Here is a 12,455-nt window from a genome sequence, read left to right as displayed (position 1 = left end):
AAGTAGAAAATGGATTCATGGATCACTTATTTGAACAGTCAGTTACACAGCCTTAGCTGACTTCTGCGACAAAGCTGAGCGCTGTAAGGCTATACAGTGTGTTAAAGGGCAGGCTTAACCCCAGAGGAGCAGTCAGCAAGGGTGGAATATTCTAACCATGACACTTTTCTCCTGTAAACAGTCCCAGCTGATTTCTTAAAGGAGCTTAAGATGTACACAAGCCAAGGCTTCAGAGTTATCGCGCTGGCCCATAAAGTGCTAAGCCTAGGAAAGGATGTAGATGTGAGCGACCTGGAGAGGTAAGATGTGCTGAGGAGCTGCTAGCATCGCTGCGGGCTTGCTTCCCTACCAGCTTGTTAGGACCTGACCCAGCCCTCCCCCTCCTCTCCTGCTTATGGAAGCGTATGGGGAAGCTGAGCTGCATCACACCTTCCTCTCAGCAGATGCTGATTATGCTGTTAATTGCCTTGCAATTAAGTACTGCTCTTGCAAAGCTCACTGAGCTGAATTTCCGAAGCTGTTATCAAAGGGCAATGAAAGCCGGTAATTGTGCTTCAGTATGGCCATGGATTGGGACTGTGATAGAAAGCCATGCTGAGTGCTGTAGCCTGCAGGTTTCAGCTAGTCTGGTCCTGCAGATCTCTGCCCCCTCCCTGCCTGCACCTTGGCTGGGCTGCTCCTTCCAGGGGACCGCAAGGCAGGGGACCTGTGGCTTGGCTGAAGCTGCAGAAACGCTGGTGCTTGTTGAGCACTGAACTTGCGCCAGTTGCATTTCACTGCGTAGCCAAGCCTGTTTCCAGCTGAGCACAGCAGCACCTGTGTTTCTGTCCTTGCCCCAAGAGAGGAGGCCGAGTCTGAGCTGGTGTTCCTGGGCCTCCTGGTGATGGAGAATCGCCTGAAGCAGGAGACGAAGCCTGTGCTGCAGGAGCTGGCTGCCGCCCGCATCAGGAGTGTCATGGTCACAGGTGAATCCCCCAACTCCAGCCATGGCAAACGGGAGCAGCACAGGAAGCACTTGCTCCTTCAGCATCCCCATTGCACAGCAGCTCTACAGCCCCTACCTGGGGCATGGCAGAGGACACAAAGGGCCAGCCTCTCTGGTATCGTTGGCAGGGGACAACCTACAGACAGCGGTCACGGTGGCCAGGAGTGCGGAAATGATTCCCAAGGCCAGCAAAGTCATCATCATCGAAGCAAGTGAACCAGAGGGCTCTGCTCCAGCTTCCATTGCCTGGCAGCTGGCAGAAGACAGCAAAGCAAGCACAGCTGCTGCCCCTGTATGTGCAGCTGGGGAGGTTGCTGTCGGGTGCCAGGATGAATTAACAAAGCTTTGATGTCTAATAGCTGGCTTTTGGGGTGTGGGTTCCTTGCTGAGCATTTTGAGGCAGCTTTGAGGAAGGGAGGAAGTACAAGGGGCTGGTTCCTACTTGCCTCAGGGTATACGGGGTGTGATATGGACCATTCACCTGCTAGGGAGAAACAGTTAATACAGAGACTCTTTGCTCAGGACAGCATGCAAAATAACTATATGAATAAGTGGTAATGCTCTGCAGATGCAGTGACTGCTTCCTTCATGCTTGAAGTGTGCCTAATTAATGCATTTAAAAATACTTGTCTGTGAGATTATTTTCTGGACCAAACTTCAGTGTTTAAACTAGCCATCTGTGGCTAAAAGGTATTGGCAACAGCTATTTTCTAGCTGTGTTCTCACAGCTAGAAAAGCACTGGTAGGCCTGAAGTTACAGGAAAGGACTGCAGAAAAGATGCTGTGAGATGCTGTGTCCCTGTTTGTCTGGTGGACAACAATGCGGTGTGGCAGGGGGCTGTCAGCATAGCTGGATACAAAGCAGGAGGGGGATTGCTGTCTAGGGGCAGGGACGCTGCCCTTGCCATGGGCTGAGCGACACCTTGGGGCCTGTTGTCACCAGGACAGGGGCAGCTCCAGGGATGGGTCAGTTCTGGGGTCCAAGGCTTCGTGGTGATCTCAGTCTGAGATTAAATGCTGTCTTATTTCTTGGAGGTATGTGCTAATGCCCAGGAAAAGATCAACTTCGATGGAGAAAGCTGCAGCTACCATTTTGCCATGAACGGGAAGTCCTACCAGGTTCTCGTAAAGCACTTCTACAGCTTGCTGCCAAAAGTAAGTTCAGAGGAAACAAAGCGCTTGCTCGTCCTCCCTGTTATGTGTAAAGGGCAGTAGTGTTCTGGCTGGAGAAAGGTATTTTCCTGTCAGTACCTGTAGTGTTGTCACTTCTGACACCTTGGCAGCCTCCCGGTGTGCCTCAAGGTCAGCCCGAGCAGTTGGCTTTCTGTATTTGCTGAGCCCTCGGCTGACCAAGGTGGCTGAGGTGCCATGAGCAGCTGCATGGTGGAGTTACTCCGCAGTCACCTCCTTCGTTTCAGTTTAATTAAAAACATCAACCCTATTGCTGTGTACCACTGCCAGAGTTGGCAACGTCTTCTGTTCAGCAGTGGCAGCAGGAACATGAAATACCCACACCTAGCAGCAGAAATCTTCAGTGCCTGTCACCTTCCCGTTAAATAGCTGGTGTTGGGAGAGGGACTTCTCTGGATAGATTGGAGAAAGCCCCAGCTGAGCAGTGCTACTGCCACTGTCACTAGCCATCTGTGCCACACCAGGGGAACAGGTATGAGGCCTGGCTGCTCCACGGCTGCCGCAGTGTGCGTGGTGACCACTGGTCTCCCCGCGGAGGGGCAAGGCAGAAACCAGAGCCCGCTGAACATGATGTTAGGAGAAACCTTATCCTAAGTGTAACAAAACCATGGTTAGGGCAGGGAGAATGCATTAGAGAACTGTGTAAGGCACCCATTGGGGAGGCCTGATCCTGCCTCAGCGGGCAGCAGGGCATGAACGCCCACCTGAGACAGCCCGCTGCTCTGTCCTGCAGATACTGGTGAATGCAACTGTCTTTGCTAGAATGTCTCCTGGCCAGAAATCCAGCCTTGTGGAAGAGCTTCAGAAACTCAAGTAAGGTTCTGTTGGCTTTCTTTTTGAGTCCAACCGAGGGAAGGTGGTCTCTGAGGTGTAACTGGCCCTGCTGGTGCTGCCCCAGGCCCCCTGCCCCAAGCAGCCCTTGCCGTGGCCTTGGCCCCCGCTCCATCACAGCACAGAAAGCTGCATGAAACAGGGCTGAGATAAGAACACTGAGCCAGCCTCCAGCACCTACAAACACCTTCCTGCTCTCCCATTTTCCCTCCTTTCATCAGTGTTTTCCCTCCTTTTCCTCCAACAGTTACTACGTGGGCATGTGCGGTGATGGAGCCAACGACTGTGGGGTATGTAGGAGCAAATCTGCTGCTTTCCTTAAATTTTACCTCTTTAAACCTAAAGCACACTATGGTGAGATGCTGCTCAGCACAACTTGTCACCAGCATTTCCCACATTAGCCTGTGGGTATACTTGGTCAGCATGTTGTTGTAAAATACTACCTATGTGTGTTTTTATGTACCAACATGCACAATAATAGAAGGCTTCCCCCCCCCCCCCCTCACCCCAATATTAGGATAAGTATACTTCTTACATATTTGTTCAGATTTTACAGTTGTAAATTGGAGGGCCTTAATGATAATATTATATATATATATATATATATATATATATATATATATATATATATATATTCTATTATCTATTATATTACTGTGATAATGTATTATCATAATATAATTTTGTAGCAATGCATTGGCTGGTTTGGTGAAAGTCATCCATAGCCCATTCCTGAGCACTAAAGCAGAGGTGACAAGGCTGGGTTACGGGGATCTTATAAGAGAGCATTAAAAGAAATATGAACAGGAGATTGAAAGGAGTAGAAAGAGGATAAAATGCTAATTTAAATAGCTTAGCAGATTGTTTAACAGGAGAGGTATGCACAAACTCCAGTGTGGGAGACAGAGCATACAGGGTAGTTCAAAGAATTGTAAATAGGTACAGTGGGATTAAATGAACAAACAAAGTATTTAAGCTGTAGGGAATGAAAGATATCTGAAAAACGATATCGGACGGGCCACAGAATAGAGGAAGATCAATTACAAAAGACACTTGAAACAAAAATTGTAAAGCACCACTAAAAGTGTGTGTTTGTGTGTGGGAGGGGGGAACGCATCTCCAGTTTCCTCCTTCTGTGGATTTCAGGCTTTGAAAATGGCCCATGCAGGGATATCGCTGTCAGAGCAGGAGGCATCAGTGGCCTCGCCTTTCACCTCCCAGATCCCCAACATCCAGTGTGTGCCAGAGCTGATCAGGTAAGTTGTGATGTCTTGGGGTGCTGCTGCTTGCACTGAGCTTGGTGTGCGGGGTTGCTAGTGTGAGTTGCATAGCAGTGTGCAGGCTCCTGAGACAGTTTGGTGATGAAAAATAAGTATTTACGGCTATAATATGTGTGTACAGAAATACATACATACACACAGCTGTGTGCACATGCTACCCTGAGAGATGCTGATGAACCAAACTTAATTGTTCCCCAGTAAATGCATAAAATAAAGCATAAGGGGCTTTGTTTGTTTGTTTGTTTGTTTGTTTTTTGTTGTTGTTGTTGTTTTTAAATCCTTGAATTCCAATACTGTTAGTGTTGCCCATAGAGGCTGATATTTTTGGAACAAGTTCAGGAGTAGAGTCACACAAGAGGGCAGGTATTACAGTAACCACAGGAGAGATTTGCTTGTCATTACTTTAAAAATTTGATATCCATATGCTGCATGCAGTCATTGAGCAGCCAGGAATAATGCCATTTAGCCAAATGTATGAAAAGACAATTACTTCTTTATGTAGCAATGCACTTGATTCCCAGAACTGTTGAACAAATTAGAAATGAAAAAGCAGCAGCTTAAGCCAGGTATTAAAATTGTAGCTGGAGAATAAACACAAAGAAACAAAACACTGCAGATGAGGGGTACTTAGGTGGCTCTGCATTATCTTAAGGCCAAAATATGCCTATGGAATTTAAAATATTTTCCATTCTTCTTAAGGATTCTAAACAAAAGGAATTACTTTCCATAGAAGCAGAAACAGCCTGTGGCACTAAAACCCCAGTACTGGGTGTGTTAGGGTTTTTTTAGCTTTGTTTTGTGTTTGAGCAGGGAAGGTCGAGCTGCTTTGGTTTCTTCCTTTGCTGTGGTTAAATACCTGACCCTGTATGGCCTCATTCAGTTTGTTGGTACTGCTCTGCTGTTTTGGGTAAGTGTTTAATGCCAATCTTTTATCACCATGCTGTGCTCACTACAGGTTTTTATCTTCGGTGGTATTACTCAGCAGGGGAGAGAAGGCATATGGGACTTCGAGGAGTAAGATGGAGTAAGGATAAAGTTTTGAAGATGTGAAAAGCTGGATAATTGAATAATAATTTACTACATGAAGTATTTCAGTTAATATCAGAACAGTTGAAACAAATGATGAAATAACCCTGCTTTCACAGCCACTAGTTTGGGCGTACCAACTGTGTCCATGTCCCCACTACCCAAAGATGTTTCAAGCTTGGCACAACGTGAAGGCCTGAATGGTTACTGCAGGCTGGGGATGCGTGACCAGCCCTGGGTGGTCCATGAGTACTGGTGTCCCCTGGAGGAAGGGTGGAAAAACATTCACATCCCACAGGGTCACCTGCAAGGGCTCGCTCATGCTCAAAGGTTGCATCAGGGTAGTGAGGATGTTGTTGCTGACATGCTGCTGCTCTGAAATGGCAGCTGGTGCTACAGCTGGTGTCCTCAAAGTTGACGTTGGTTGTCAGGTGGGCTCTTCTGTGTTTTTGTTACAGCAGCTGCAAATCTTTGGGAATCACCAGTACTTGATACAAGACGTTGTCATTACCCTTCTGGTTTGCCTAACAAGTAAGCAGCTCGGAGAAGCCCGCCGTGTCTGTTGGAGAGCCTGAGTATAAATAGTCAACTTCTTTTTCCAACAAAAATTAAAACGAGAAGCCAAGTTCTACTGTCAATAACACCATAACCATCGGTGGTAACGCAATCCCTTGGGTACAGAGCATGTCATTTGGCTCATAATCATTTGCAAACATAGCTACAGGAATCTACAGAATTGATAGGGTTTGGATGTGAGACTCAATGTGAAGAGCAGAGGTTGCTCTGGTGGCTTCTAGCGGGTCTCAGCGTAACTCCAGCTCCAGCATGGTCCCAGCATGAGACCCAGCATGAGACCCAGTATGGCTCTTGGGCTCTCATGGGAATCCCCACCTGCAAAAGATATTCCCCGTCTTCCCTGAATGTTTCCCTGGGGTGGAGAGGGTTCAGATGGAAAACAGTGGAGATAAAGCCCTTTCTTGCCTGCTTGTTAGAGCCATGCTTGCACTTCTCACCCATGATGTTGGGATGGGGGATCTGCATGTGGCTCTATTTGCCCAGCGAGTGCAGAGGGCTGCTGGTGGGCTGTGCTGCCACTGACCACAAACACCATTTGTTTCTCTCCAGTGAGCTTGACTGAAGCTTATCCAAAGCTGGCACCCTACCGCCCCCCCGGGCAGCTCATCTCTCCTCCGTTGCTGCTCTCTGTTGTCCTCAACGTGTGCTTCACTGTAACCATGCAGACCTGTGGCTTCCTTCTGGTGAAGCAGCAGCCCTGGTATGTAGCGCTGGCCAGCCAGAGGTGAGTCGTTCTCCTCGACCAGGACCCCCACCTGCAGCTCTTGTTGTGGGGCCAGCCCAGCCTTGGGCACACGGTGGCTCCCTGCTCCCCTCTGCAGCCCTCCTGTGGCTGCAAAGCTCTGATGAGAAAAAAGAAACAAACAAACACCACAGCCCTGAGGCTGGGATTTTCGTGAACCCAGCTTGGCTTTAAGATGGTTGCAGGTTTGGAAGCTGGCTCATTTTGCATGTTTGCACAATGCAAAAAAACCTCCCCATGTTCCAGAGCCAAGTTATGATATATCAGTGTCCTACTAGGAAGAAAATTCTGTTCTAACTGAAACCAGGACAAACAGTGAGCATCCCACCATGGTGCAGAACGAGGTGGGCAGGGGGGAGGCACATCACACGGTGTGTGGGTAGCTGGGGCATGTGTCCTTGTTGCTGTCTTGGGCACTGCTCTCAGTGCTCGCGTGGGAGTTGAGACTTTGGCATGGGGCAGGGATTAAGTTGTATTTTGGGATTTTGTTGTTTTTTAAAACATGTTTTTCATTCCTGTGATGATATCTGGCTGTTATGGTAGGCTGGGTACGAGAGAGGAGGGAATTGCTGTTGCTGCTCACTCTTGCAGGAGAAAGCAGGGACAAAATGCTGAGTGTTACCTTACAGACATTGCTCTCTGGGGAACCAGACCGTGCTTGCCACCAGCCCCAAGGGGAATGGTACCAGCAGTGCCCAGAGCACTGTCCTCAGTTACGAAGACACGACACTGTGGCCATTGACCACTATCAACTGCATCATTGTGGCCTTTGTCTTTTCCAAGGGAAAGCCCTTTCGGAAGCCCATCTACACCAACTGTGAGTAGAGCTGGAGTTATGTGTGCTTTGCAGCCTCCCTGCCCCAAAATAACCATGGCAGGAGAGGCTGCTAGGGAAGGGATGCCATGGCTTTTTTTGTACCCACGCTGGTGACTGGCATGCAATATAATTGTTGTGTATCCGAGCTCCTACTTCCCCGTCTCTAAAAAAGTACACTGAGCACTGTGTACGTTAGCTTCCTCCTTGAGAAAAGAAGCAGCAGAGCTGAAAAAGGAGACTGCATCTTGGAAAATATGTGCTTTCTAGAAGATGATGTACTGGGTTTAGCGCAGAACTGTGTATTACTGAGAACACACATAGCACATAAGGATCAGATGTATTTGTTTCAAAATCCCACATCAAAAAGGGCTCCTCTGAGATGCGGTCTTACCTTGCCTGACTTCCATTCCTAGAGATGAGAAAGAAAAGCCTGTGATAATATCACTGTTAAAATCCTCTTGTAGTAACCTTTCATTTTCTGATTGAGTTTTGCAGACATGATTTACCCCTACGGGGCTCTAGCTGACTGATAGAGCAATTGTAGCTTTTTATTCATGGATGAGAGGACAGGATTTCGCTTAACCTTAGCAAAGTTGATTTCATTAGGTATTGTGTCAAAAGGCAGGTCCCAAACCCATTTTGCTGAGCCCTGATTACCCGCAGAAGAGAGGTGAGGCCAGAAGCAGCTGCCCAGCAAGCAGCCGGCCTGGGGCAGAGAGGACTCTCAGCTGAGGAATCTGCTCACACTTATGTGCTTCAGGAACAATCACTAGGAGGAAGCAAAGAGCAACTCCCTTCTTTTTGCCACCCACTCAGCCCTGTCACCTCTCCACCCCGGCAGTGAGGAAGGTTGCAGGAGGCTGTTGACCCAATTTGCCAGCTAGTTTTAGGTGCTCAGGTCCTGCTAATTGTCAGGATTTTGGCACCTCTAGACCCCTGAGCCATTTGCCATTACTTTATGGCCTCCTGCTCCTTTGAAAAAGGGTGCAAACCCAGACAAGCTCTCCCTGTGCAAGGCAAAAGCATTGTCTACGTCCGGACTTGTCAGTTGCAGAGTAACCAGCCACAAGAGCAAGCTGCCTTCTGTGCTGCCTGCTGTCCAGGTGCCCAGCTGAGCAGGTGGAGCAGCAAGCACAGGGGAAGGATGCTGGGGTGGCTCGCAGCAGAGCCTTTTTGAGGCAGATCCCTGTGCTTGTTTAGGAACCTGAAAGTGCCAAATCACTTGTGCAAGAAAAACAGTGCAGGTGGTGAGCTTTGCAACAGGCTGCTGGGGAGTAGCTCCTCTAGGTTCTAGTTCCACAGCTCTTTTAGGCACAAAAATAAAAATAAAATAAATAAAATACAGGCTGTCAGTTTTACAGCATTAGTGTTTGGGGCTCCCATCAGCATATTTGCAGAGTTTGGTCATCAAAACACCCTTTTCCCTCGGCCACCAACGCTCTTGTTTCCCCAGATGTGTTTTCAGTCCTCCTGGCCCTCCAGCTTGCAGTCTGCCTCTTCCTCTTCTTCGCCGACTTTGATGCCGTGTACAGCGGCATGCAGGTAAGCTCAAACAAAACATGCATTTTTTGCTTGCCCTTTACATAAGCATACAGAGCACAAGCCATGGCTACAGTCATCTTGGAAGTGAATTTGCTGCTTTGATGCTGACTGGGCAGCCCTTTCAGACTTCTCCAACATCCCTCCAACAAGGGCATGATTAATGAGGCAATCCTCCTCCTCCCTGCAGACAGGGTGGCAGTAGGGAGAAGAAGAAAAAGCGCTTTATATCCTGCTGAGCTGTTCTTCCTAACAGAAAAGCACAACGGCACGAAGCGTGGGTTTGCACGTTGGAGGTTTGCTGGCTGGAGCAGCGAGCGTGCAGGGACGGCTGCTGCTGCCACCCCTCCTGGAGCAGGATGAGCTCCCGTGGGGCTTTGCCTGCCTCTGTCTGGCCAGGGCACAAGAGGGGTGGCTGCCACCAGCTGTGCCACCCCAATAATAGGAACCCAGCTGTCTGACAGTGGATGGAGGCAGGCAGAGATCTGCTGTTAGTGTGGACATGCACACACTGCACATTGGCTGCGGCTCCCCAGAATATTTGGGCACCAAATCCTGTCCTGGGCACCCAGTCTGCTGGTTTCAGCAGCAGTGTCGGTAGTGGAGATGTCAAGGAGCTATGTGCCGGGGGAAGCTGGCATCAGACCCTCCAAGATCTCTGTGACAAGGAATTACTGTTGCTGCCTACTGCTTCCTCCATGCATGCCATCGGGAACATGTTAGTCAGCCTCTCAAATCATTAGGAACAGATGCAAATCTTGGCAAGGCATTCAAACCTAATTGCTCCTCATGTCTTTTCTAACAGTTTCTGTGCACTCCCATGATCTGGAGAGTTTATGTCTTACTGATGCTCCTGGCCACCTTCTGCGTATCTTTTTTTACAGAGGTGAGTGCATTTGTTTACCAGCTGCTCCCCTGTGTGAGCAGCAGGAGCATTTGGGACTTTCTTCCCCCATTTGCAACCATTCTCTCCTCCTGCAGAAGCACAAATCCTCAGGGACTTTTTTTTTTTTCTTCTCCCTTTTTTCCTCAAGGCTCACTGTGTGTTGATCAAATACACTTGATGCACCTCCAGAGACAATTTAGACCCCATCCCTTAGGCCTTTATGGAGCGAGCAATGCCATACAGCTGCCTAGGAGGGAGCAGCACGGGTCTGGCGTTTGGCCTTGATTTTTAAGCTGTTTTCTCTCACCCTGCAAGCAGCCAGGCCAGAAGCTGCACCTGCTTGTGCAGCAATGACTAAGCCCTAAAGCAGGCCCAGGGGCTCAGAAGTCACATTTTGTTGGTCAGGGCTGGCTGTGCCATCCTGGATGTAAGCATGGGGTTGTGTCCAATGCCACGTCTTGTCCCCTGCAAGGCAGCACAGCCCCAGGAGGAAACAGAAACTTGTCCCTTGGTTATCCCCTTCAACAGAACAGCCTGAGAACAGTGTTCTCCTGATATAATGGAGCTGGCACATGGCATGGGGGCTGGCTTTGGTCCCCCTCCACTGATGCTGTGCCATCTCCCTCCACAGGATGTCCTCCTGCAGAACAAGCACCTCTGGATGCTGATTAAAGCCTGCTTTGGGTACCAGTCGAAGAGCCAGTACCGAAAATGGCAGAGGATGCTGCAGAGGGATCCAAACTGGCCTCCAGTAAACACAAAGGACTTTGCAGCCAAACGCATGGCTGAGGTTTACGTTAACCCCAGCTATGAGCAGGGGGACTAGGAGGGAGCCTGCAGCTGGGCACAGGGCTGCTCTGCCTGCACTGACCAGCCCGCGTTTGCATCACTCAGATTTCTGAACTCCCTGGAAAACCCATCCATTCAGAGGCAGGCTGACTGTGTCCTGGAACAAGGGCGAGGATTATTCTCTCACTTGCTGGCAAAATAACAGCTTTGACTCTACTCCATGGCAACAGCAGCTCTCCAGCCTAGACAGCACCTCCTACAAAGGACCGGCAATACTGAGCACGGTGAAGCGGTGGCTGCGGCTGCTGTTCCACCAGACCCTGGCAATGCACCCCCTGAGCTAGATGGCCCCATTAGTGACCTAACCTTGACAGTAACGAGGAGCACAAGGGCAATTGCAAAATCCTGCTATAAATGAAACTCCGCAGATGCCAAGCACTACCAAAAAATTCAATGTATGATTAATCCTGTTTTTTTTTTCCACTCCAAAAACTTACGGCTGTGACAGGACGCCCACGCTGTCCAGACCTAAACATCCGTCACCAGACTTAACTGCTGAGTGCCGGGAAGTAGTGCTGAGTGCTGGGAAGCACTCAGTGCTCAAGCACAGCAGCAAGCTGGGGCTCTGCAGGGAGAGGCCCTGCTGAAGGAGGAGGAAGGAAAAGCTGCTCCCTGCCCACACTTAGCGCCCTGCCAGAGCTGGGTTCTGGCCTTCTCTGCAGCCCCTGCCCCTTCCTTGCTCTCTTCCTGACTTCTATCACGGAGCTGCCAGGAGAGCCAAGGCCATGCAGGGCCGACCCCCAGTCCCAGGAGGGAGGCAGGGCTCCAGTCACCCCAAAACTGCACCCCGCTGGGCAGCACTGAACCTCTTGCAAGCTGCCATCCTGAGCATGCCGGGTCAGCACGTGCCCCTGTGGCTCAATGTGAGATGTGTTGGAGGTGTCTGGGGCGTGCAGAGGGCATCTGTTAGGGGTGGCAGGGCGGGCGATCCTTAGGGCAAGGGACACGCGAGCTGGCACAGGGCATGAAATGAAATCCACCCCATCCTGCAGCGCCGTGAGGGCAAAGGGTGAAACCACTGTGGGCTGTGGCCAGCACCCAGCGCTCAGCACCTGCCACACGGCCCTCTCCCAGGGCAAAGGTGCCAAGCTGCTGCCTCCGCTGCCCCCAAGCCCTTTGGAGGCTCTCCCCAAAACAGCCACAGCATCCTGGGGGGCTGCATCTCCCCGGGGGGGGGGGTGCATCTTGCTGGCAGCCCCATCCCCATCTCTCCCCCCCCCGAGCTCTCCCCACTCCCCCCCAACTCCTGTCCTGCTGCCACCCTGCCCTGTCAGGCTCAGGGTGATGCTGGTGGCTGAGGCTGGCCCCGTTCCCTGGTTCCTCCCAGCCACTATGATTTAACCAAATGTATGAAAAGACAATTACTTCTTTATGTAGCAATGCACTTGATTCCCGGAACTGTTGAACAAATGAGAAGTGAAAAAGCATCAGCTTAAGCCAGGTATCCAAATTGTAGCTGGAGAATAAACACAAAGAAACAACCGCTGCAGATGAGGGTTGCTTCGGTGACTCAGCATTTCCTTAGGGTTCCGTATGCCTGTGGAATTTAAAATATTTCCCATTCTTCTTAAGGACTCTAAAGAAGCAGCTGCTTCCCTCCGGAGAAGCAGAAACAGCCTGTGGCACTAAAACCCCAGTACTGGGTGGGTTAGGGTTTTTTTTTTTTAGCTTTGTTTTGTGTTGTAGCAAAGCTGGGGCTGGGCATGGAGAGGCCCTGCTGAAGGGGGAGGAAG

General features: G+C 50.0%; 1 protein-coding gene across 2 annotated transcripts in view; it reads left to right on the top strand.

The window, feature by feature from the left end:
• The window catches only part of ATP13A5 (ATPase 13A5), a 32,160-nt gene extending 19,954 nt beyond the window's left edge, over positions 1–12,206 (top strand). For both annotated transcript variants that reach the window (XM_072042212.1, XM_072042211.1), the window contains 14 exons: positions 182–299; positions 841–965; positions 1,114–1,277; positions 2,021–2,140; positions 2,910–2,989; positions 3,255–3,297; positions 4,154–4,263; positions 5,098–5,194; positions 5,772–5,844; positions 6,439–6,613; positions 7,261–7,448; positions 8,902–8,990; positions 9,793–9,873; positions 10,505–12,206. In XM_072042212.1, coding sequence (XP_071898313.1) covers positions 182–299; positions 841–965; positions 1,114–1,277; positions 2,021–2,140; positions 2,910–2,989; positions 3,255–3,297; positions 4,154–4,263; positions 5,098–5,194; positions 5,772–5,844; positions 6,439–6,613; positions 7,261–7,448; positions 8,902–8,990; positions 9,793–9,873; positions 10,505–10,699 — 1,658 coding nt within the window. In that variant the 3' untranslated portion in view covers positions 10,700–12,206. The remainder of the gene's footprint in view (positions 1–181; positions 300–840; positions 966–1,113; positions 1,278–2,020; positions 2,141–2,909; positions 2,990–3,254; positions 3,298–4,153; positions 4,264–5,097; positions 5,195–5,771; positions 5,845–6,438; positions 6,614–7,260; positions 7,449–8,901; positions 8,991–9,792; positions 9,874–10,504) is intronic.
• The last annotated feature ends 249 nt before the right edge of the window (positions 12,207–12,455 follow it).

This window comes from Anas platyrhynchos, chromosome 9 (assembly GCF_047663525.1).
Source record: "Anas platyrhynchos isolate ZD024472 breed Pekin duck chromosome 9, IASCAAS_PekinDuck_T2T, whole genome shotgun sequence".
Taxonomy (NCBI): Eukaryota; Metazoa; Chordata; class Aves; order Anseriformes; family Anatidae; genus Anas; species Anas platyrhynchos.
Note: the sequence above shows the minus strand (reverse complement) of the source record. Positions and strands in the feature narration are given on the sequence as shown.